The 25,779-nt window shown below is 39.8% G+C and overlaps 1 protein-coding gene and 1 pseudogene across 1 annotated transcript; one reads left to right on the plus strand and one right to left on the minus strand.

Moving 5' to 3' along the window:
• Window positions 1–18,174: 18,174 nt before the first annotated feature.
• On the plus strand, window positions 18,175–22,543 carry LOC123475560. Its single transcript, XM_045178424.1, has 3 exons — window positions 18,175–19,869; window positions 19,920–22,265; window positions 22,337–22,543. Exons 1-3 carry the CDS (start codon window positions 18,175–18,177, stop codon window positions 22,541–22,543), a joined length of 4,248 nt encoding a protein of 1,415 aa, XP_045034359.1.
• A 1,102-nt stretch (window positions 22,544–23,645) lies between these two features.
• Window positions 23,646–24,403, minus strand: LOC116928653 (annotated as a pseudogene).
• Window positions 24,404–25,779: the final 1,376 nt, after the last annotated feature.

Here is a 25,779-nt window from a genome sequence, read left to right on the forward strand (position 1 = left end):
ACCATATTTGCTTGAACTTCGAACTGCCACGAAAAACTTGCCATACAGAACATAGACACCCATCACCTAAAATCGACATTCCTGCCCCCGAAAAAACCGTCCGCCTTACAATAGCTAAGCCAAACCATCAAGCAACACGACATGGAAAACACAAAACCACCACCCACAACCGATTCAAACTACCCGTCCCTTTTGGGAACTTCCTGAACGGAGTGAGGGCCCCTAGTTAGTTGTTATACATTACGGCAACAATAAAACAGATTAAATACTTTCTTATTATAATAAAAAAACCAATTATTTTTTTTTATTTTTTTTTATACGAAAAATTTAGCTGAGTTTAAAGAAAAAAATCCGAGCACTTAAAATTGATCCCAACATAACGACCTATTGGAAACAGGGCTAAATTTGAACCCAGAGATCTTGGCAGTCCTGCTAAGATTGCATGGACAGCGGACATAGCAAAAGCATTCCTTCAGACAGGAATACAACAGGAACACAAACAATTGATCAAATTCTTATGAATAGACAACCCCAATCAAGAACCAGTTACGATCAAGGAATATAGGTGGAAACGAGTCCTCTTCGGGCTATTTTTCAGCCCCTTCATTCTAAGAGCGGTAATCCTGAAATGCATGAAAGAACGCCAAACAGCCTTCCAAGAACTAACAAAATAATTAGAGAATCAACTTTATGTGAATGATTCGTTAGGGGGAGCTGACAGCATAAACCATGCGCCCATACTAATAGACCAAGGAAGGAAATAGTTCCAGTCAACGAAAATGGAACTTAGGAAATGGACAACAAACAACGACGAGCTGAGAAACTCGTTAGAAAATGTGTAGCAATCCTAAAACGACCTTATAGGCATGGCCCGAAACTCAGATGCATCCATAAAAGCATCAGGGGTTACATGGAACCCCACGACAAACACGTTGCAGCTCAACCCAGACAAAGTTTTTGAAGACGCTAGAGAGCTCAACAAAAGACGAACTAAAAGGAAGCAGTTTAGTCTGGCGCTAAGACCCATGCCAGCACACATCATGCCCCACTGGGAAACTTTTGTCAAGGGACTACCAGAACTAGCCCAAATAAAAATGCCCAGATGAATTGGAGAAAATAAAAAGAGGTTACATCTGTTTTGCGACGCAAGTGACGACGCCTACAGCGCAGCCGCCTACATTGAAGTAGGCAATATAAACAAAATTCAACTTCTATGCAGTAAAACCAGAATCGCATCCTATACAAAGAAGTCAGTTTCAACACCAAGGTTAGAACTATTAAGCAATTTGCTATAAGTAAGGCTAGGGGGATACATCGAGAAGGCATTAGGTACAAGTTTAGATAAAATCTTGTGAACGGACTCAACCATAGCCTTATGGTGGATCAAGGGAGACTCAGGCAGATGGAAGCAGTTTGGACACAACAGAGTGATGGAATTTAGTGGGAAAATCCCCAAAGAAGCGATTAGACATTGTCTGGGGTTACAGAACCCAGCAGAAAAAACTGGGAATAATATGGGACAACAAGACAGAGCTATTAAGATGCACAGGGCGATACCATAACTGGTTAAATTAAAACGACAGAGAAGCAGTGATTTTGTTGCCATAAGACCACTGGGTTACGAAATTGCTTAAAGAACAAACCCACGAAAGGCTGAGGGGAAAATCCCACCGAGGCCAATACCGTTATGGTTCACCTAAGACGGTCATTCTGGATACCCAAATTAAGACAAACAATAAAAAAAGAACTAAGACGGTGTACCAAATGTCAGAGATTAGATTTGCATGCATTTAGTGAGGTTCCCGCACCTTTGCCTATCGACAGGTGGCAAATCGTAAACCCATTCACGGTGACAGGGGTAGATTTTGCCGGTCCGTTTCCTGTTGAGATCGGGACAAACATAAATGTAACAGCATTCATTTGTCTCTTTACATGCGCAGTCACAATAGCTGTTCATTTAGAAGTCGCTACATATCAGGGACTCACAACATTTATATATGCCTTACGAAGGTTCTGTTCAAGAAGAGATTCCCCTAAAGCAATGTATTCTGACAATGCGGGGACATTTACAAAAGCGGCAAAGTATCTAAGATTAGCATACAAAAGTGAAAAAGTTTGCGACACTTTAGCAGGACTAAACATTAAATGGAGATTTTCACCAAGTCTAGCACCCTGGTGGGGTGGATTTTGGGAAAGGATGGTACAAACAGTGAAAAAACTGTTGTACAAAACGGTACAAAGCGCCAGGAGTACGACCTATTTCAGACAATTTTGACTGAAATAGAAGATACAATCAACACAAGACCTCTAACGTTCGTGTCAGAAGATGACAACGAACCACTAGCACCCAAGCAGCTAATATCAGGGTATCGACAGAGACAAAAACATCCGATAGACGACGAAGAAATAGAGTAGTCGGACAGAGTACGGCTCATCAAACGAGAAAAAAAACTACTAAATCGGCTGGCAACTTGGTAGGAAAATTGTTATTCAAGAGTTTGTAGTGGATCTGGAGAAATTCCACTGCCCGAAACCTGGACAAACCAAGCAGGTAGAAATTAGACAAGTGGTAATAATACATGACGACCAAACAAAGAGATCTAAGGGGAAAACAGGGAGAGTAGCGAAGCTATATCAAGGATCAGATATCAAATAAGGAAGAGTAGCCGTGCTGATAGCAGACAAAACCAAAGGGAAGGGATCGACGCAGATCTACACGGACATTAAGTGACTTTACCCATTGGAGCTTCACGTCGGTCAAATAGACAGAGATCATGAGGACGTCGCACCGTTTGTAAACGCGCCATCAGATTCGGGTTCGGTTTCTGAGTTGGACGAGGGTCCAAGAGTGTTGGAAATCCCAGCATCCGAACCTGATGACTCGGAAATCCGGCAGGCAGACATTTGAGAAGATTCAAACGGAGAAATAATAAATAGATCAGTGTAACAAATAAACGGAAGGTCGGAGAAGCTTGATGTGAGATCGAAACAGCAAGGATGCTACCTTATGAAAATGAGTCATTGGAAATCATATACTTATCAGTGAAATATCAATGAGAGTCATTGAGAGTCACTGACAATCAAGTAATTATCATTAAAACATCAATTGGCGGGTTAAAAAGTCATTGAAAGGTCACTGTGAAAAAAGATTCAATGAGAATCATTTAAAAAAATCAACTGAATATCGTTTGTAAATCAAATTAAGTTATGAAAATCCAAAAGTATCATTCATCTATCATTTGTTCGTCATATGGTGTGACTATGCTATGATTATTCCGTGACAAAGTTAATCAAGTTATCAGTAGAAAATCATACAAAAATCAATTTAACGCATTTTCATTGATAATTTTGTGATTATTATCTGACATTTGTTATTTCATTGACTTTCATTGACTATATGATTTTATCCCAAATGATGTTAACACGATGTTTCATTGACTATTTTATGCTCAGTCAATAGTAGTCACTGGATTGTCATGACATGTCAGTCGAAAGATAAATCAATGATTTTCTGTAATTACCTAAGTTTTCCAAAGTGATATCTTTCTGATATTTTTTTAACTTTACAACCAACCGTCACTGGATTGTTAATTAAATTTCAATCCAATGATTTTCTAATGATATGTTATTCTATTGATTTTACAGTGATTTCCTCATTTCTCTAGCTCATCCGCGTTCATCAGTGAAAAGTATAAGAAGTTTTTTATAGTGACATTTTACTGATATTCTCTTGACTTTATATACGCCAGGTGGTGTGACTTTGCGATGATTATTCCGTAACAAATTCGATCGAGCAGTTGTCAATAAAACATCATACACAAATCAATTGAATTAAATTTCACGGATAATTTTGAATCGTGATAAAGCATCCCAAATGATGCTATCACGATGTTTCATTGACATTTGATGTTATGCTCAGTTAGTCAATTGTCACCGAATTGTCAATCGAAGCATGGTCTAAAAACTGGAGGTCGAAGAACTGTCGTCTGCTAGGACTGTTTTGCTCTTCTCGTCTGCTTAATCTTGAAACAATTTTGGGGCATCCGCTAGGGGCGCTGACTACCCGGGTTAGTCATCATTTTGCCGCGTAAACCATGGAGAGGGACGGCTGAGTGGTCTCAGTTCGTAGTTTAATCATAGAAAAAATCGGTTTTAAGCTAAAATAACGCTGATGACAGACGCTGAAACATTGATACTTGAGAGTATTTTGCATGAATATCGATTCGTAAAGTGGGCTGTACTTTTGTGAAATTTCCCGAGAGTAAACATTAAAAGACAGTGGCGCTACCAGGGTTTAATGGCCTTGCTGGGGTGGGGGCTAAATAGTAAGAAAGGGAATCGTAGTAGGCTATGAAAGTAGGATAGGTTAATAGTATAATTGTTTAAATGACTTTGATTACCTTTAAATGTACATGAAAACACTTAGTTGTACCTGTAACCAAATAGTTTTCACAAACATAGATCTTGTTAGCAATGATGGATTCACATTTAGGATTGGTAAGCCAAGTTTGTCTTCTTAACTTATTTCTTTGGCATGTTTCCCAATTATCTCTTTGGTTTTCCAGATCTTGAGGAATGCAGTAAAATTAAGTTTTATTTCTATTATATTTACTATTACATGTAGAAATGTAAAATTTTTTTGACATTTTTGGGGAGGATTTATTTCACTAAGAATCATGAAAGTAAAGTCGTGGTGAACTATATGATCAGTCTAGTCTAGTAACTATTTTTTACATAAAAAGTAGTGCCATCTATGTTTGAAATATCGAAATGCCGGAAAAACTTACAAAATGGCCGATTTTTTACTTTTTTAAATGCAAATAAAAGATAAGAATGTCACATGGGTTCATGTTTAAAGCATTAAAACGATGCGAACCATTATTATCCTTCGCCATAATTTAAATCTATCAATTTCAGCTTGGAAATATGTTTAATTCGTCGTTACTGACCATTTTTACTTTCAACGATTCCTATTGGTTGAAAGAATTCCTAATAAAGCTTCTCAGGTCGACCGACGGAGGAAGAGCCTATGCTGCTATAAAGACCTCTAATCCTTCGGTTATTTAGTAAACTAAATCTCTCAGGGATAATCACAAATTAATTCATGTTGTTTATCTATTTTTCAATATCCCATGTAATAAGTTTTAGTTTATTTGTTTTCATTCGATGTAAGTAACACTATGAGCATGATATGCGAATCCCCAAGTCTTATGCAGTGCTCTTTTCTCTTAATCTAATACATTTCCTTGCAATAGAACAAAGAAGATGCCGAACCGTTGTTATGTACCCGGATGTAAATCTGGTTTCCCAGATTACCAAGAATATCTTGATAAATTTACCATATTTAGTGCACCTAAGGATGGAAAGTTATTGAAGCGTTGGAATGAATTCATCCCCAGGAAGGGAACTTTGAAACATTCTTCTAAATCAAGTTCAGACTACGGCCCCCGCATATCTCGTTTGCTTGAAATAAAAAAAAACCCCGAAAAGTAAGTAAATTTTGTACTAAAGGCTATGCCTTACCTGGTAAAATCGCCAAAACGATGACTAACCCGGGTAGTCAGCGCCCCAAGCGGATGCCCCAAAATTTTCTCAAGTTTTAGCAGACGCCAAAGCAAGCAGACGACAGTTCTTCGACCTCCAGTTTATAGATCATGATCGAAGGATAAAGACAATGACTTTCAAGTGATATCTGATATGTTTATCCTACTGATTTAACAGTGATTTCCTTTATCAAAGCATTTTATCTCGTTTGTGATCTTGCACTGACATTTCCTTGGCTTTACGTTCGAAAATCACTGAACCGTCAATGACACTTTAATTATCGTTGGGTTGTCAATAAAATAGCATTGAAATGATGATTTATCAATGACTTCGATATGATTTTTTAACTAATACTCTTTTACCGCCGATTTGTTAAAAGTATGGTAACTTCCATCACATATTTCGATGATTGCGCTGTTCGCCTACGAGTCGCTTTCGCGTTAAACCTCGACTACTACCCGTCTTACCATCACCATATGACAGAAGTTTCCAACTGAGTGCACACTCAGAATTAGCTATAGTTTTGTTGAAGTATATGAAGAACACCATGTCTACGTAACAGTGTTTCGGATTTTTTTTTTCAAATCAAATCCAAATCCAATCCAATCCAAATCCTCCCGGATTTTTAAGGGATTTGGATTTGCCTTATTTTTCAATGGCTTGGATTTGGATCGGATTTGATCCCCACAAAAAAAACCCGGATTTTTTCAAATCAAATCCAAATCCTTTATAAAGATTTGTTTCGGATTTTTTTCTAATTTAGAATTTTTTCCTGTACCACCCAGCCACTGTTTAGTATTTACCTTTCTTGTCTACTGCAGACTCTGCACTTGATCCTCTGTAAGACCAGACATATACTCTTTACCGTTTTATTAGATTGAAAAATTTCGTGATTTCGTCAGCGAAATATGAAACTTATGAGTCCTGTGACTCCTGTCAAACACAAATGATGAATTGTGGCTAACTCTTTTTTTTTTTTGCTCTTTTCACCATTGTCAGTCAGAACATAGACAACGAAGTGAAAGACCGCAAACGCCTATATCCCCCTGTAGCGATGCGCGTGACATGCCGCATGGTGGCGCTGAGTCCGCTAAGATAATAATTTTGGGTTTCCCTACTGATCCAATGCTTAACACACCGTAATTTTTAATGAAATCATGCACGGTATCACTTTGGTATGCACATGTAAATTAAGCACAAAAATTCAGCATATCGTGTGAATTATTTCATATTTTTAGTGGTTGGGTAACCTACGTTCATAAAATGTTTTATTTTGTCCCATTATCCCTGTCTCGAAAATTCGAAAAAAAAAATTTTTTTTGTCTCGGGAAATGGGGAAAAATAAAACATTTTATACTGTAAAAAAGAATTGTAAGTATCTTGTATTCATTTTCATTTTTCATTTCAGTTGACTGGCATCGAAAGAACTACATGGCAAAGAATTGTATTCATTCCCAGACTCAGTTGCTGCACGAGAAGACCATTTTTAAAGTGGAAGCAATTCACTGAAATTATCAAGAAGCACACTTCTAATCCTAAAAACATCTCTATCGAAGGGCATATTTGTGTTGAAAACCTGTTTCTGGATGGCATAGGCTTATTCCTGAAGAAACCAGAAAGCAGTACTGTTTTGAATTTTGATAAATAACCTTTTGTATTCATAAATTGAATTATTTTCGCTTGATTATTCGTAGAATACATTTTTGTTTCCATTTCACATTTATCTACACCATGGTGGTTCACTTTCAAACTTCAACTTTCTTGAACTTCTTTCTCTCAACTCAACTCAAACATCTTAGCAAAAAAGTTAAAAAAATATGGAATTTTGTCGAGAATTGAACCATCAACCTCTAAAGACACAAACTAGGTTGTTAACCACTTTTCTATTCTGACCTGCGTATAAATCTCATCTTATTATATTATTAGATGAAAATATCAGGAAACATGAAAGTCATTAAAAAATCATTTTATTTTTCAATGAAAAATACTATACGATTATTGACTAAACTCAAATTTCTTAGCAAAAAGGTTGATAAATGATTGAATTTTGTCTAGGATTGAACAATTATAATATTTTCATTAGGGTATCAGCGGTAACAGCGAATATTCAGCTCCAATGCACCATTATTATTTATTTAAGAAACATACAGGTGGTAGCCTTTGTAAGAATTAACATCTTCAATAAACATCTTAAAACGCCACGGGGTGTCGGCCTTCGAGATTTATGTGGGGCTGCGTTGGCCGAACCATAAAAATCTAGGTCAAGATTAACTTACATGACATGCAAAAATCAATTTCATATTAGAAAACACATAAATTCATAAAAGAAAACACAAGTCCATGATAGAATTTTACCTAGGAAAATAAAATCATAGTGTAAATTAGTAGAAAAGTTTATCCGAAATCCAAAAGACGACAGCCGCCTGCGATATATGTAAACAAACAGTCAAACACAAAATAAAAGTTATAAAATGAACACAAACACCAACAGACTTGAAAATTTGCCCAGACACGTAGTTTAATACGACGAATCGAATAAAAAATGAATGAAAACAAAAAGTTCCCCAGTTTACACGCGATAATTCCCCCCAATTTTGCAGCCAATCATAAACCGACGGGAACCACAAAAATTTGAATTTCGACCGAAAAATAAATATATAAAATGAAGAAAAACACCAACAGACTTGAAAATTTTCCCAGACACGTAGTTTAATACGGCGAATCGAATCAAAAATAAATAAACACGAAAAGTTCCCCAGTTTACACGCGATAATTCCCCCCAATTGACAAGCAATCAAAACCCGGCTGGAACCCCTGGGGAAACAATAAACATTTTTGAGCCCATAACCACGGGAAAGCCTTCAATCTTTTTCAAGGAAAATCTCTCAGGGATAAATAATACATACAATACAATGGTAAATAACTAGTATCTATCTATTAGATTTGATAGTGAAGATCAATAATATTTTCCTTTTTTTTTAATAAACACATTTAGATTTCCCATGATGGGGAAGAAACCAAACCTTTTCTTTTTCTTCCAGTCAGAACACGACACAGTTTTACACTAACAAAAAAACGATGAATAACGTGAAACGAAAAACAAACTTTTTCAGCGAAACTTTAAATTTATTCATATTTCGCACAATAGCAAAATACAGTCATAGCAGACAGAATCGGCCGTCGAATGCTGCGTTGCGCGATAAAATCAAATACGAAAAAAGATGTCGAACAGCCCTATATATATTTATGTAATTTATAGTTTTCATGAATGATTGTTAATTGACTTTATTTGTTTGTTAGTTATTTAAATAAATTTAGTTATACTTTAGTTTCCTGAAAATGAAGTGATACGACATATTATATACTTTGTATTTCATTCATTTTTCAAAGTTTGCAGTGTGTACATCTATGTATTGGATAACACATATTTTTAAGGTAATATTTCATCGTAAATTTTTTGATAATAGAGTAGTGGTTTTAGAGTTATATATATATTTGTTTGTTTTTTTATTTATTATTTTCTTGACTAATTTAATTACTTAACTTAATTTTACTGAATATTTATAGTATTTAACCCAATTATTTAACTTTACTTTACTATTTTACTTAATTACTTCTATTCTAGTACTGTACCCACCCAAAACCCCTATTTTACCTCGCATAGCTCGGGTTTGGTCCCGCGTAGTTACTTAAGTATAGTTAAGTTATTTTAGTTAAGTAAATATGGTCGGGTAAAATAGACTTTTACCTTATTTACCATGTTTTTCAGGCAAAGCTTAATTTGAATCCAAAACAATTAAGGGAATTGAAAAGTAAATACAAGTCCTCACTACTCGCAAGAGCTTGCCTTAGGTTTTGCTTCCCTAGTGAAGTATTGGCGAAAGCGGTTGTAAGAGAAGGGAATCAGCAATTATCCAAAGACGACCCGAAATTGGACGAAGACAAAGTAGACGATATATGCGGTATGCAATCTAAATTCGTTTTTTTTTTTTTTCTTTTTTTAATGCGTGTGAAAGAGTGCTGGGCACTATCCCTACTTTAGAATGTGTCCTTTCCCGCTATCCGGAGGCTGACCGGAAGAAAATCTTAAACACCCTTAGATATAAAGTACGAGATCTGAAGCGGAAATCCAGTGCATTGCAGAAATCAACGGGTGCTGAAACCGAGTAATGGAAATATTTGTATGTGCCCTGTTCCTATTCGTAACCATTTCGTAATGAAACGAATATAAAAATGTCATTAAACATCATCACGAAATACAAATACAAATCAATTAAACGTCACATGTCTGTCAATCGATAATCATTTGGAATCTATTAAACTTTCAATTAAATATCCTAATAACGTCATTAGAAAGTCATTCATAATCATATTTATAGTTATTCAAAAGTCATTTTAGAGTCATGTGAAATATCAATGAAATAGCAGTTTAAAGTCATTATAAAATCATTTAACCGTTACCTAAAAATCTTAACAAATATCAAAACCAGATCATTAAGGGATCTTTCAAGAGTCTTTTGAAAATCCTCTGAAATATCACTAAATTATCTATCGAATATTAATTAAAAATACTAATCCTAATCCTAATCCCAAAAAATTATCGTTAATAAATCAACTGAAAGTCAATGAGAAGTAAAGATAAAAACACAAAAATCATTCAAACATATCATAGTTTAATCAATGAATTAGAGTCAACAAAAGTCAAAACAATATCATGTCCAAATTTGACGTCAAAAAATCATTGACAAATAAATCATTGGAAAATCAGTGACTACTTAATGATTTATCATAGGGGAGAATTCATAAGGGCTTTTACATATGTATAAAGGACTAGATCTAGTGCCAAGAAGCGAAACTGGGTTCTGAAAAGAATCCATCACGAGATGTCGCCATCAGCGACAGGCAATAGACAACCAAGTTTAGAAACTTAGGGTAACCGTTCATAACACGATTAGCCGGTTAAAGTCCATCACCATAGCAACAGAGTTCATTCAACTCATAAGGTTCACGCGCGGAGAGAGGAATAGAAGCCCGACAACGACACCTACGCCAGCGTTAAAAATTATGTTACACATAATTATTTTTTCTGTCAACGGGGTTTTTATAAATGATTTTAAGCTCAATAATACACACATTCTTTTTACAGAAATTTTCTGACGTTGGCTCCTCATTTCTCCTGGTAATATCTTTAAAAGTTATATTTGATAGTTGGTTGTTGTTGTCCTGTCACTACTGCTGTCCGGTTGTCTTAGTGACGCTGTTCCATCTCCACCATCCCAGCCATCATCTTCATCTAGTTTTGCAGCTATCGTAGCGATCAAGATCCACGTCAAAAGTATATCGTTCTCATCTTTTCTTGTTATTTAAAGTTTTGTCCGTTTGTGGACCGCGGCCGTCTTTCTTCTTCATACGCTGACCCCTCATAAGGGTGTTGGGCAAAACACAAAAAAAAACAAACAAAAATACACATTAGAAAATTACCTGAGTCAGCAGTTCCGACATTTAGATTTAAGTAAATCTGAAATTGGTCCTTCGAATCATTATTTACAGTGTCTGAATACGTGCACCAAAAAGCCGTATACAAATACTTGGAAACATTATTGGAATCCGAGGCCAGGCCATACACACTGTGGAGAGAACTGCAGAACCCCATTCCTAGAGAAGTCTTCAGAAGACTCAAAATACTGGAGCCATTTCCCAAGCAACGTCCCAGAAAACCCACTCCGTACTTCCGCCCGGTGCCACAAACGCTAAACGCACCGGCAGCACTACTAAGCGAAGACGAGAAACAGCAGCTGGACGCCCAGACTCGGGTTCGAGACTTACTTACATCAATAATGGAAACAGCCCAAAAAGCAGCAGCCGAGGCAGAACAGAAGGCTCACCTCATCCTGGAAGCCTCCGAAATTAGGCAGGAGAAAGAAAAACTCCTCATCAGGGAAGAGGCCTTCCAAAAAGCGGCAAGAGACATTGCACAATCGCCACTACGTAGAGAAACCACCCTTCAACCCGAGACTTCCTCAGGAAAGAAGTTAACTGTTCTACAAAGAATCAACAAAGGGATTAAAGAACAAACCATCTCGAAACCATCCCCAGTGGAATTCTCCAAAGCTAAATCCACATCCGCAATTCCAAGAAGAAAGCCCTACCAACGGATTAGTCAAGACAAAAAGAAAGAAAAACAATTGGCAAAGAAGCTGGCAAAGGCGGGGTTGAAAACATCATCCTCAGATGAAGACCAGATCCTAAGATCCCCAGTGTAGGCTTGAGAAAAATAAAATTATTTTATTGAGAAATAAAATAAAGTATATTTAACGCAAAGAACTGTGATTTCACTTTTCCTGCCCTACGAGCATCCTCAAATATTCACCGCAAGAGTAATAATCAAGCGGCATCAAGTCTCTGCAAGCCCGATAAGGCTTCCAATCGTTCTCGGCACTGCTCTAGTCCAACTAGGCGATAGCAATACAAAACCGAAGAAAACTAGCCGTAGCCTGATAAAGCAAGAGCTGTTGTCGTAAGAATGTGCTATTGCATTTACAAATAAATTTATCCACCATCAACAAGGGTAGTCCGACAAGCTTACCCCCGCAAGGCCAGACTATAACTCTGCACCAGCAGTCTCTAGCCCTTCAGAATAATATTCCTGAAAACGAGATGCGTTGGTAAAACAATTAATGGACACGATAGACAGGCGGAAAGGACCAAAAAAGCTCACGATAGTAAAACAGTGGCCGAACACCAACAAAAGTATAACAACCTCTTTTAGAAGAAATAACGAAAGAAGAAACCCCAAGAGAAATTAGGCAATGCTAAATCCAATCATCAACACGTTGGTACCAGAGATACAGTACACTATGTACAGTATCCTGCACAAAAAGGTGAACACCGATTTATTTTGAAAAAGCCATCTGTGGGTAGAAAATATTAATAGTTTACCTTTTTAAGGAGAGGTAGGGTGGTTTTGGCGCAAAATCATCATAAGGGGGTTGGGTAATGTCCGTCCAGACACTTTTTTTTTGCCCTAGGTAATTAATTTCTGGAAAAAAGTGTAGACTGCATTATCGGTAGACTCCCCTACCCTCCGGCTAAGTAGAACAATTTTTGCAATTCCAAATAGTCTTTCCATTACTCGTTTTTGTCATTATCGGGTCGGGTAATCGGGTAGCATATGGAAACACCAAATTATTTTTATCAGTATGCTAGCTTTCTACTAGTAAATTTATAGTAGCTTATTGGATACGTTTCCGTCGGAGACGCGGAAGATCCGCGTTCTAGACTCGGACGAGAGAACTGTTTACAAAATTATTCCGGTTAGGAAAACAGCGTAATTGTTTACGAATTTAATAATCATTAATCATATATGAATCCTTTTTTTAAAATTTAAAATACTATATAAATCAAAGTTTCATTTAATTATATTCATTGATTAGATTTGCTCTGAATACTATTAACACAACCAAGCTTTGAACGCGGATCTCCCGCGTCGCCGACTGAAACGTATCCAATAAGCCTCTAACAAATAACTAACAATTAGCTAGCATACTGGTAAAACTAGTTTGGTGTTTTCATATGCTACCCGATTACCCGACCCGATAATGACAATATCGAGTAATGCAAAGACTCTATTTTGTATTGCAAAAATTGTTCTACTAAGAAGACTACTCCCCTACCCCCCGTAGGGGAGTTTACCGATGATACAGTCTACACTTTTTCCACACATTTAATACCTAGAGCAAAAAAAAGGTGTCTGGACTGACATTACCCCCCCCCCCTTATAATGATTTTGCGCCAAAACCACCCTACCTCTCCTTAAAAAGGTAAACTATTAATATGTTCTACTCACAGATGGCTTTTTCAAAATAAATCGGTGTTAACCTTTTAGTGCAGGATACTGTACAGCTGTAAGAGTATTAGTTGCGATTAGATGAGCATTGCGCAAATTCAGAAAGCAGTCGGAACTGGATACGCAAAATACAAAAATCAGCTGCGCAGACGGGGTAAGGGTCTTCAGAATTCTGTCTGTAAAAGAAATAGAAAAAGCAGAAATAGAATTCTGGAGAAGCTGAGTCGGCAATTCCGACATTTGAATTTTGTCCAGAAGCAAAATTTAAAAATGGGTGCCCCCATCCGTAGCCGACGAACGAAAAAGTATTAAAAAATGCAAAAACTGATTTGAAATTTCCTTACAGCTCAAAGAAATGCTGCTGTATTGTAAGTAGTTTATTTTTCTAATTCTATATTAATTAAGTTATTGTTATTCACAATTAAATTATAATTGTTTTTCTTAAACACCAGACCGAATTCTCTATCAGCTTTTTCCTCGCCCTTGCCTGACCCAAACGTACCATCCCATTCAAGAAAGAAAAAACCAAATCCAGAAAAAAGAAAAAGACACGAAGGAAATTTGCTTAGGGGAATTAAGCAAATGCTATTTGGAAAGTCTAATTTTTTTAAAACACATAATATTGTCGCGATTATTGAGACTATGGACTCGATCGTCATATCCGGCGATCTTTTATCGGATATTTCCCGCAATCCTATCCGAGATGTCCGGCAGTTTTGTTCCTAGAGATTTCCCACGATAGCTTCTGTTCTCCAAAAGCATAAATAGTCGTACGTTTCCCTAGCTGTAGCCCCAGTATACTTATATCTGTTGTACTGTGGTGTACGTTTTACGATGAATAAACGTGTCTTAGTCACTACCCGGGTCTTCAAGTAACTCCCCGCGTTACAATATATTTCTTTAAAAAATTATTATTTTTTTTGCAATCTAAATAGAAGGCTATCACGTCAAATTTTGCTGACAATTTATTTTTACTCTAAAAAATTAATTGTTATATTTTACCAATTTATTTCAATATTGTTTCCATATCTATAGGTTTCTAAAATTAAGGAAGGTTGTTAACATGACGAGATTATCAAAGAAACATCTTCAATAAGTGCTTTATATGGAAAAAGACAAGCCGAAAATGCAAGATTACCAGTAAAATTTAACTTCACTGCCAAAAAAAAACATTATCACTAGAGGATATAAAGGATCAAAGTTGAGCAAATATTGGATAATAATCATTGTGTTTCTTATCCATTCTTTTTAAATTTTAAATTTTCTGATTCTGTATTTAATCTACTATTGAGTGATGATGATGTGAGTGTTTATGAAACTGGAAGAGAAGGAGTGTGGTATTATGCTTGGTTTACGGCATAGCCATCTACAGTAACGGCCAGGAAACGGGGTATCTCTCTGTGTATTTGGGAACTTGCGTCCTCCCACCCACCCACAGACGCCTCGGGCCAATCGCACCAAGTTAGTGCTGCCACTGGTGGCCAACTTTCACTAGGACGTTTTCCACTTTCCACAATTTCTTCACAAGTTTTACACTTTTGTACGGCAAACGAAATCACATCGTGTTCTGGCGATGTTCTGACAAGAATCCTGCAACAAAGAATGATTCTGAAACAAGTAAGAAAAAATAAAATAAAACTTTATGGTTCTCTTTCAGTCTATTAACCCATATCGTAGCAAGTAAATTCCAGATGGCATGTTAAGTATGACAGGTTTGTTTAGCATTTTTCGTTCTTTATGCGTAAACGATTGAACTAGTATAACATGTGTTCTTAGCTTGTTTTTTGCAGCCTACGTTCATTCGTATAACCTATGCCATTTGCTTTTGGGATTCGGCAGAAAAGCCTTTTTGTGTTCAGTGGCTGGAAAAGTATGTCAGTTAATACTTGGGAGTTTTGGGTAATACAGTGCAACTGTGTTTACCCAACAAGTTCGATGGGTTGTGTTATAGTGGCACCAGGCAAGTAACAGATTTAGCAAAATAGAATTTACCGAGTAGAAAATCAACATAGCGGTATATTAATAGAAAAAGTGTAAGATAATTGTTGTAGTATCTAGTGCTTACCGCTAGATGCCACGTCACCGACAGAGTGGTATATCCCCACTATGCAGAGCTCAATACAGACAGTCTTACACACACACTTGTCAGTATAACATGGTGTCAGAAGTGGGATCTCAAAACCCAACGTTGTTGAGTCATAGCAGCGTGGTTGGTCCCATATAACACAAGGCAGTCCGTCGGATGTCCGACAGATGTCGGGGTCGGATGTTGAGTACATCTTTTTGATATCCTCCGGACAGCCCGATATCCGATTTGGATGTCCTATGGATGTATTTTTTTTTGGTTTTGACCGCCCTCAACAGCGCCGTCAGACATTCTAAGGATATCCGAACGGGCTTTCATTTGGCTATAAATATGACATGTATTGGACATCTATTCTTGAAAAAACATTAGGCTATACCAGGATTCGAACTCGGGTCTCCCGCATCATAGTCGAATATTATTGTTTACATCATATTATTGCAGAAAAAAAAATGCTTAAAGCGACCTTTATTTTTTAAAGAGCCGTTTGTATTTGAGGCATCGCGGACACTTAAGTCGCGCGGCACCCAGATGGCGAGACGGCATCCGCGGACTTTGGAAAGTAGCTCGGCAGCGCTATACCAGGAACCTAATTTCCGACAAGAGCCACCAGGGAGTAGTTGCCACTGGTCTCTCCCTGGAAGACAAGTCGAAAGACATGGCTCGCCTGGTATCCTGCCCTACGCCCCTCTTCTTCCGCGACTGGAGATATCTTCACAGAGCCCGGCTCGACATCCTTCCTCTTCGGGGGCACTCGTGGTTTTGCTCACAGGAGCAAGATACGAGTTGCCGCCGATGCGGAAAGGAAAAAGAGACCGGGTTTCATGTGCTTAACCACTGTGAAGTAGGTCTCCAGCTCGCCACCAAGAGGCACAACACCATCCAAGATCTCTTGGAGTCGCTGCTAGTCAAGCAAAGACACGACGTCACGATCAACAATGCCATCCCCGGGCAAAGGTTAAGACCGGATGTTGAATTTCAACTATCCGGTTCCCGGGTGATGGTCGACATCGTGGTCTGCTATGACCAACCAGGGAGTATGGAGAATGCCTACCAGCGGAAATATGATAAATATTCTTCGCATGGGAGGATTCTCCCCCTGGTTGTCGGGTCTCTTGGATCATGGTACCCCAGGAACGACGAAATCCATTCGATTCTCGGAATCAACGGAAGATCCTGGGGTGCCTTCCGATTCAAGGCCCGATTGGCAGCGATCCAGGGATCAATGGAAATGGTGTGTGCCCATTTCCATCATGGTGCCCCAAACCCCGAAGCTGAGGATATCCCCCCTTTTCCCGTAGAAACTCCCTACCCAGTAGATTAGTAGATTCTTTCCCACATATTTTATTTATGTAATTTAAGTAATATTTCAAAATGCACCTACCTCATACATGTTTATTCCCCTTCCGGAAACCACTCCATTAACTAACCACTGTGCCAATCTATAGATTTATTATGTATCATTTTCGAACAATACAATCGAATCGTTGTAAAACACTTGAGCTTTTTCGATAACAAATCACATACTGGATTTTTAAGAAGTTAAGATGATGTCAAACTTAGGTTAAACCAGAGGTGTATAAATTGAAATTAAACAATTTATGCTAAATATTTTTTGAATTTTAAACTTCAGCATGATTTATTAAGTTTAAAGTAGTTTTTGATTATTTGAAATTATAATCCTATCATAAGTATACTTGCTTTTAATATTATTAGATGCCGAATAATATTTATTTTCTGTTAAGTTAATTTTCAATTGCTTGGTTCCCGTAAGGTAAACGTAAAGCTTGTGCAAACAAACTCACGACTTTCATATATTTTATTCATTTTTTGTAATAAATTTAAAAATAAACCATCCGGCAAATAGATAATTACTCCTTGATTTTTTAAATTTTTCGTTTTAAATGCTGGACTTCAAATAAAAATACGTGCAAGGGAAAAATTTGAACACGGTTAAGTTTTCCCCCTCTCAAGAAATTTTGACAATTAATAATGAAACTCAGTGATCGGCCCCAATTAGTTCTAAACGAGTTAACCGCCCCGCACCGATAAAGTGCATTCGGGGTTGAAATGAGGTGCCACTTTTCAACCGGGGCGGTGCGGGGAAAAATTTGAGGTTAACCCGTTGCCCCGAAGCAATAAAAAAAAGATGCCGTTCTTTCGGTTTCAGAGTAAAAATCGGGGCAAGCGGGTAGAACGAGCTATTATCGGGGTTGTTATCGGATAGATCGGGTCAATAGATAATGTTTTTTGCATTGATGAATCGATTGATTGCAATCCAATTGATTGCAAACCCCAATTGAATTCGGGGAGAAGAATTTTCCACCCTGAGCTACGCCTCGATGGCCCGAAATGAGAAACCCGATTTGCAAAAAAGCGCCCCGATTGGCTCGAGGCCGATCCTTAAATGAAACAATTGAAAATCTTTTTGGCTGTTGGAAGGAGGTCCGTAGAATATAATTTTCGCACATCCATTGCACTTCCAAGGTGACTAGCCGACGGACATCCCTGGAACTACCCATTTAGTACATAGATATCTAACGGATGTTCGGCCATGATTCGGACATCTGACGGCAGAAATGTGCTATATGGGGTGTGTTTTGCTGAACTGAATCCGTCTCTACCTCGTGCATCCTAGGCATTTTTTAACTCTGTTGTTGTTTATCGTGTGCATCCTAGTGTCTTGCATCATTGTTTTAAGATGTCGTCGTCGGTGAAAGCTCCTGAACCTTTTTCTTTTGGTGCCAGTGATTTGGCGGCTCAGTGGGACTTATGGAAACGGCAGTTCCCGTGGTATTTAGTGGCCACTCGCAGCGGTCAAAACGTGGACGAAGAGCAGCAAGTAGGTACTCTCATCACTCTTTTGGGCAGTGAAGGCTTAAAGATTTATGATACATTTGTGTTCACTGTGGCCGCTGACGCTAAAAAAATTCAACCAGTTTTAGACAAGTTTACCAATCATTTTGAGCCCCGACGTAATGAGGTGTTCGAACGTTTGAAATTCCTACGTCGTCATCAAACGTCTGGTGAAACTCTTGATTCGTGGTTGATTAAACTGCGTGGTTTGGTAAAAACATGTAACTATGGACCTAGTGTTGATTCGGTCTTGCGAGACCAGATTGTGCTCGGTGTGGCTGACCCTTTGGTACGTGCGAAACTTTTGTATGAGAGAAATTTGACACTGGATAAGGCGTGTGAAATTGTGCGGGCGTGTGAGTCATCGAAAGCGCAGCTCAGTCAAATTGCCACAAAGTCAGCACCGGAAGCCGCTCATGCCATTCAAAGTCGTCCAGTGGACAGAAAGTTTGAAAAAAGACCTGAATCCTCGTCCAGAGCTCAATACGATCGGCAGCCATCAACGAGTCAGCGTTCATCTCAGTCGGGAGGTGCAGCAGATGGTCAACAAAATCCCAAATGCAACAAGTGTTGTCGCCATCATCGGAAAAATCAGTGTCGGGTCAACAATATTCGGTGCTTTACTTGTGGTGTTATCGGCTATGTATCTAGTTGCTGTCCTACTTCGTCGACACCCCAACAGATGGCGCCACGTCATTCACAAAACCCTGCGGCTAGAGTTCATACTGTGGAGGAGGAGACACACTGGGTTGGTGATGTGGAGCGTGGCGGTACGGCGATGGCCCTCCCGCGGTCAATTGGAGAAGACTACTTTATATCACAAGCACTGACGTCAACGTCATCCGGTGGTGGATCAGAGTGGCGCCAACAGGTGACGGTAGATGGCGTTAACATTAACTTCAAGCTAGATTCTGGCGCAACCTGTAATGTCCTGCCGTATGAGTCGTTTATTCGCCTGCCCAAAACGAGCCAACGTCTTCGCCCCGGGCCCATTGTTCGCAGCTATCGTGCACAAGATGGCCTCCTACGCGTATTGGGACTACACACGGCAAAAGTGTTTCATAGAGGCGCTGTGTTCGTTGTAGACTTTGTTGTTGTTGATGAGCCTGGCCAGCCGCCTCTTCTTGGGCTGCCATCTTGTGACGAACTAAATCTGATTAGGCGAGTGGATACCATACAGTCGCCAGTTGAGACCCCACTGCCGCCAATTGTTGTGGATTATATGGGTATTTTCACGGGATTAGGTAAATTGCCTGTAGAGTATGACATAAAGTTGCTTTCTGGTGCTAATCGGGTGGATCCTGTGGTGTGTGCAGCAAGTCGTCTACCGTTCCGGTTGGAGGATCGCGTGTTCAAAAAGTTGGAGGAGATGGTCGCCAAAGAAATCCTCGTTCCTGTACACGAGCCAACTGAGTGGGTCAGCCGCATGATGGTGGTAGGAAAGTCGGACGGTGACGTGAGAATTTGTTTGGACCCGTCTGAGCTCAACAAAGCCAGCATTTTGCAGTCCCTACCATTGAACAGCTGTTTAGCAAGTTGGGTAAGGCCCGATATTTTTGCAGCCTTGATGCTGCTTCCGGTTTTAATCAGATTCCTTTATCTGAAGCAGCTTCCTACTTGTGCACCATGGCAACTCCGAAAGGCCGCTACCGCTTTCTCAGGCTGCCATTTGGACTAAAATTGGCTCCTGAAATTTATCTGCAGACCATGAGTGACTTGTTCGGAGACCTGCCCGGCGTGCTCATCTATTTTGATGATTTTCTGGTTGTTGGAGAGACAAAGAAGGAGCTTATCGCCAATCTTCGTCAAGTGTTCGAGGGTTGTCGCCTCCATGACCTGTGGCTTCAGTTAAAAAAGTTCTTTCTTCAGGAGATCCCATGGCTGGGCCATGTCATTGGCTATGGAACATTGAAGCCGGACCCTCTTAAGGTGTTAGCGATTGTGGAAATGTCTGATCCGACTTGTCCAGCGGATCTGGTTCGTCTGCTGGGCATGGTGACATACCTGGACAAGTTTTGCAAAAATCTGGCGGGCTTAACAAGACCGCTACGGGATTTGCTGAAGGAGGACGCGGTGTGGATTTGGGAGCAGCCTCAACAGATTGCGCTTAGTCAGCTAAAAAGGGCCTTGTCGTCGCTTCCAGTGCTGCGCCTCTTTGATCATTCGCTGCCCTTGGTTGTGTCGGTTGATGCGTCGTCTATCGGAATTGGAGCAGTCTTGCTACAGGATAATCAGCCGATTGCGTACTCGTCAACGTCTCTGACTGATACTCAGAAGAGATACTTTCAAATCGAAAAAGAGCTCCTGACGGTTCAATTCGGGCTCATGCGTTTTCGGCAGTACGTTTATGGACAAATGGTGGTGGTGGAATTGGATCACAAACCGTTGGTTGGCCTCCTGGACAAGCCGATTGCTTCTTGTTCTCCTCGGATTCAGCGGATGCGCCTGCAGCTCCAGCGATTTGATTTCAAGCTCATATACCAACCGGGCAAGGAGTTGTTTATTGCCGACACGCTTAGTCGGGCTCCGTCACCCAGCCTTTTCAACGATGACGTCACGCAAAACTGCGAGGAGCAAGTACATGCCGTTCTCGACCTCATCATCCCTCATGATTCGACTAGAGTCAAGTTTGCTGAAGCGACGGCCGCTGATCCAACTCTCCGCCTGCTCATGGAAGTCCTTCGTCGTGGGTGGCCTGATCACAAGTCTCAGTGTCCCGTTTCTGTCAAGCCGTTCTGGCCAGTCCACCACCAATTGTCTGAAGCTGGTGGTCTACTACTCAACGGCAGCCGACTGGTGGTTCCAGTGGCACTTCGACAGGAGGTGTTGGCCGGCATTCATGACGGCCATTTTGGAGAAGTGAATTGTGTCTTGCGAGCAAAATCGGCCGTGTATTGGCCCGAGTGTGACGATCATATTCGCAACATGGTGGCCAGCTGTGCCACATGTCAAACGTATCGCAATCGCAATCTGTCTCAGCCTCTTCGCCCAGTGCCGTTGCCGGTGCATGCATTCCAGTTGGTGTCGGCTGATCTCTTTCTTTTTAATGGAGCCAGCTATGTTCTGGTGGTCGACGCGTACAGCAAATGGCCAGCATGCGTGCCCTTGCGCACTCTCTCGTCTTCGTCCGTCATCGCTGAGGTTGAAAGAATCTTTAGTGATTTTGGCGTTCCGGAAGTTGTTATGTCCGACAACGGCTCTCAGTATGATTGTGAAGAATTTCGAGCGTATTGCAAAAGCCGCGCTATTCGTTCCGTGTTCTCCAGCCCAACGTATGCACAGTCTAATGGGCTAGTGGAGCGCCACATACAAACAGTTAAAAAGACAATGTTGGAAATGTTTGCTGACGGGCGGTCTCTGTGGGAGGCGTTGGCAGTGATTCGGTCCACCCCAATATCATCAGAGCTCCCATCTCCAGCAGTATTGTTACAGGGGCGGAACCTTCGTGGCAGCTTGCCTTTTCTAAAAAATCGTCTAGTCCCGCAGTATGTGCCTGCAGAGTTTGTTCGTGCCCAGCTCCAACGTCGTCAAGCGTCGGCCTGTTTTAATCATGGGGGTCGTCCGGATATTCGTGGATCGGCGCTCATTGTTGGTCAAAGAGTGAGAGCGTTCGTCTCTGGTCTATGGTTGGCTGGTGCTGTTGAGGCTGTATGCAGTGAGCCGGACTCGTATGTGGTTCGGTTGATGGACGGACGAGCGTTACGTCGCACACGTCGTGACATCAATCTGGACAACTTGCCTTCAGCGGGATTCGGCGTTGGTCAACAGAGTAGCGGAGTGGCTGGGCCTTCATCTAGTGTTCGTGGCTATCGTGCACCTGCATCTGCTAGTAATCTACTTCCGGTGTTGTCTTGGACACCACCAACTCCGCCTGTTCTCGCTGTCAACCGTCAAGCGGCTTCATCAGTTCCGGCAGCTTTAAATCAGCCGTCAACAGTTCCGCCGGGGCCACTGGTGGTGGTCACTTCTTCTTCCGCAACGATTCCGCCGTGCAGTCTTAATTACAGGCTGCACGCAATCAAGTTGTTCGCAAGCCGCGTACGGCCAAGGTCTGGCCAGCGAGTTCACGTAGTAGTTCCAGGGTGGCAGCGCAGCGTCAGGCCCTTTCGTCAGAGCAGACGATCCGTCTCGTTAGTCCGGCTCGTCCTCCTGATCCGGTTGTGCAGGTAGCAGGTCAAAACTTGGGAGCAGAACCAGCGGCCATTCAAGAGTAGCAGCTTGCAGTCTATTTTTTTTTTTCTATTTGTATTGTCTTTATTGTCGCATTTGTCACGCGTATGTCATCTGGTTTGCGGGTAACTCTAGTTTCTCCGCATCGCAGTTCTTATGCTATAGCGTGTTCATTATCAAGACGTGTTTCTTAGTGTATTTGTTTATACTCGATGTGGCATTTCTGTTTGTCATGAGTAATTTTGTTTCATTCCCTATAACTGTGTCACGTTGTGTATTTATTCAAAGTGTAAGGGGGGAGATGTTGTAGTATCTAGTGCTGACCGCTAGATGCCACGTCACCGACAGAGTGGTATATCCCCACTATGCAGAGCTCAATACAGACAGTCTTACACACACACTTGTCAGTATAACAATAATGCAAAACGAAATTCCTTCTAATCATGGAATGATTTGTCATACATCAGATATTTAACAGTCATTAGGATTACTGCAAGGATACATAGAAGATGAAAACAAAATTAATTACCTACTTGTTTTAAAAGGGGATGTAAAATTAAGTAAATGCACACTAATTCTGCATTTTTAATACTTTTCTTTTGTTAGGCTTATTAAAATCAATGGGTTTCTTCTCCATTCTTACCCTATTTTTTTTTCCTCAGTGCGTAATACCGCATTAAAATTTTTTTTTATCATTAACTTACAGAGCTCTTTGCTGTGCTTCCCTTCCGTTGTACATCTGAATTCACTACATTGCGATAGCATTGGAATTAGGAATTCAACTAAGTCGCTTACTATGTTAGTACAGCTCCGCAACTGCGGGAAAACTCTTTTAAAGAAAAATGGATAGTCCAAAATCTGTGGGCAACATTTTCAGATGGATATTTCAAACCTCCTCTGTCTTCAACACATTATAGTAAGACTATGTAAGTAAACAACGTAATGTAACGCTACCTAGATGTTTAATTAATCTAAGGTATTTTGCAGAATGTGACGGGTTGGTCATTTTACTGTAACATTTTACGCAGAAATGCTCGTTTTGGCCATATTAATGAAGTGCGTATCCTACGACGTACACGCATGTTATCGCATCTCTTGTTAAAGGAAGATGTCCTTTGTAATCAGAAAACGTTATGGGTACTATGATTATGCTACCATAATGTAAACGATTTTACCTGGCATTTCATTTAGCTGTCGTAAAATTAATAAGTCCGCAGGATCAGCTTTGTTCAGTATATCACTCCCTCTTGGTTTCATTATCTTTGGCTGTCGATCACACACCAACGCCAGAGACTGCTTCCGTAAAACGGATTCAGTAACCAATGGGGTGTTGCACGACATTGACGTGATAGCTAACTGTGTTCTGCTAATCTTCTCTATTGCACTCAAGCAATGTGCAACTGAGGGTGGATCGTTGCTGCCAGAGTTGTGTCGAACAGCACCATGAAACCGTTCAATATTATCTGTTGACAGACGACGGGTAAGAACAAATTTTATTCCATTACGGAGAACGTAACGGATGTAGTTAGCGGTTGATCGGCTAGTGAAAATGATTGCTTTTAAGGTCTGTAGCGTAAAACATTCAAGTGCGTCATTTTTTTTTTACCATTCTTCAAGATACTGTGAAAAAGTGTCGTTGAGTTCATCTAGTCTGTCGTCATCAATGTCCGAAAATGGTTTCCTGATTTCTATTCTTTGTCTGGAATGTTGTGTCCAATTGCTAACATCATGGTAGCAGAACCACATCCAGAATTTCTCAAGAAATTCACAAAGCGGTTCGACGCTCTCAAAACCACGTTCGTATAAATCGTGCATAGTTCGTAGAGAAGCTACTAATTCCGGTCGAAATAAGTCAACGGCGAAGTTAACCTTCATTCTTTCAAAATTGGTCGGATTGACATGTTTTCGTGTAAGAAATCTTGCAATATGGAAATGGTCGTTCATTGTTCTCTCCAAAAGTAGTCTTACAAGACCAAAATAAATTTTTTTCCCATCAACAGTTAATTTGCGATCTATTAGTTGATTCCTTATATTCTTTATAAGATGAGTATAATCGTAAGAGAGGAATAAGGGTATTGACGGATTTACCGGATGTGTTACGATAAAATCTTGTTTATCACTGGGGTGACGTAGTAAATCAAATAGTTTAATATTAATTCGAGCATTGTCTCCGACCACACCATCTACAATGAATCCGATTTCTTCTAGTTTCTTAATGACGTGTACTGTGAGGAAAAAAAGTTGCTGGCCAGCAAGTTTTGCAACTGGCCATGATCCCACTATGGCAGTGAATTTGGTTGTAAGACCCGTCATAATGAAATTTATTAAGCTATTTGCTAAAACAGGGTTTTTGTCGCTCAGGGTACATGATCCTTCGTTAACTTGGCAAATTGCACCTTTTGATATGTTTCCTCCATCACAGTCTATTCCTTGTCCTAGAGTCTCGTGGATTTCTTGCTCTTCCTCCTGATTACCGTAGCATTTCTCAATCATACCATTAACTTTGACTTCTCCGAAATCTATTTTTCCAACAAATTCCTGTCGAGATTGAATCCATAACATCAAGGATCTGCACTGCATTTCGTCAATTTCGATACTAATTCTTCTTTCGTTGATATGAGTTAAACTTTGGAATATCATTTGTAGTCTGGCAGCATTAACGTTGGTAATACCAACTTGCCCTTTTGTTCTACCGGTATATGCAAGTAGTGTCTTCTTACACGGCAAGGTTAGCAAATCATGCCTTCTTAGAAAATCATACAAAGTTGGGCTCCTGCCCTTCATAGCAATGCTATATTTTATAGACCACTGATCATATCTCACTTAATTATTCCGTTTAGGAAAATTAAGAACCTTGACACCAAATTAAATATTTTAAAATTATAAAAAGACGAATATAGATCATTATAAGAAAACCTATTACTACTTGTGTAATTACGAAGGAGGATTTTGCATTTAATTCGGAATTTTTTTTTCCCTTCTTCTTCAAACATGGCTTTTAAAGATTTCAAACATTTAACCATGCGCGGTTCTTCTTCGCATAATTCGATAACATCATCGCCAATTAACTGTTCTCTTTTTTAAAAGGATTTTTGCAAACCAGTGATGGTCTTTCTTAAATTATATACTACGCACCGATAACGACGCAATTTTTCTTCCACAGAAGTGACATGCCTTTTCGTTTTGGAGAAATTTCTGGCTGATTTTGAAATGCGATTGTTTTCACATGAGCGCTCATTGTGTTGCGTAACAGATTCATTAATGTTCTGCAGCGACATGA

Source organism: Daphnia magna, linkage group LG8 (genome assembly GCF_020631705.1).
Source record: "Daphnia magna isolate NIES linkage group LG8, ASM2063170v1.1, whole genome shotgun sequence".
NCBI lineage: Eukaryota > Metazoa > Arthropoda > Branchiopoda > Diplostraca > Daphniidae > Daphnia > Daphnia magna.

Excerpts from the sequence above, each read along its gene's own strand:
- LOC123475560 (XM_045178424.1), top strand. The coding sequence starts at position 18,175 with ATGTCGTCGTCGGTGAAAGCTCCTGAACCTTTTTCTTTTGGTGCCAGT. Across the intron at positions 19,870-19,919 it reads ACAGCTGTTTAGCAAGTTGG|ATTCCTTTATCTGAAGCAGC; the intron begins GTAAGGCCCGAT and ends GGTTTTAATCAG. Across the intron at positions 22,266-22,336 it reads CTTTAAATCAGCCGTCAACA|GCTGCACGCAATCAAGTTGT; the intron begins GTTCCGCCGGGG and ends TCTTAATTACAG.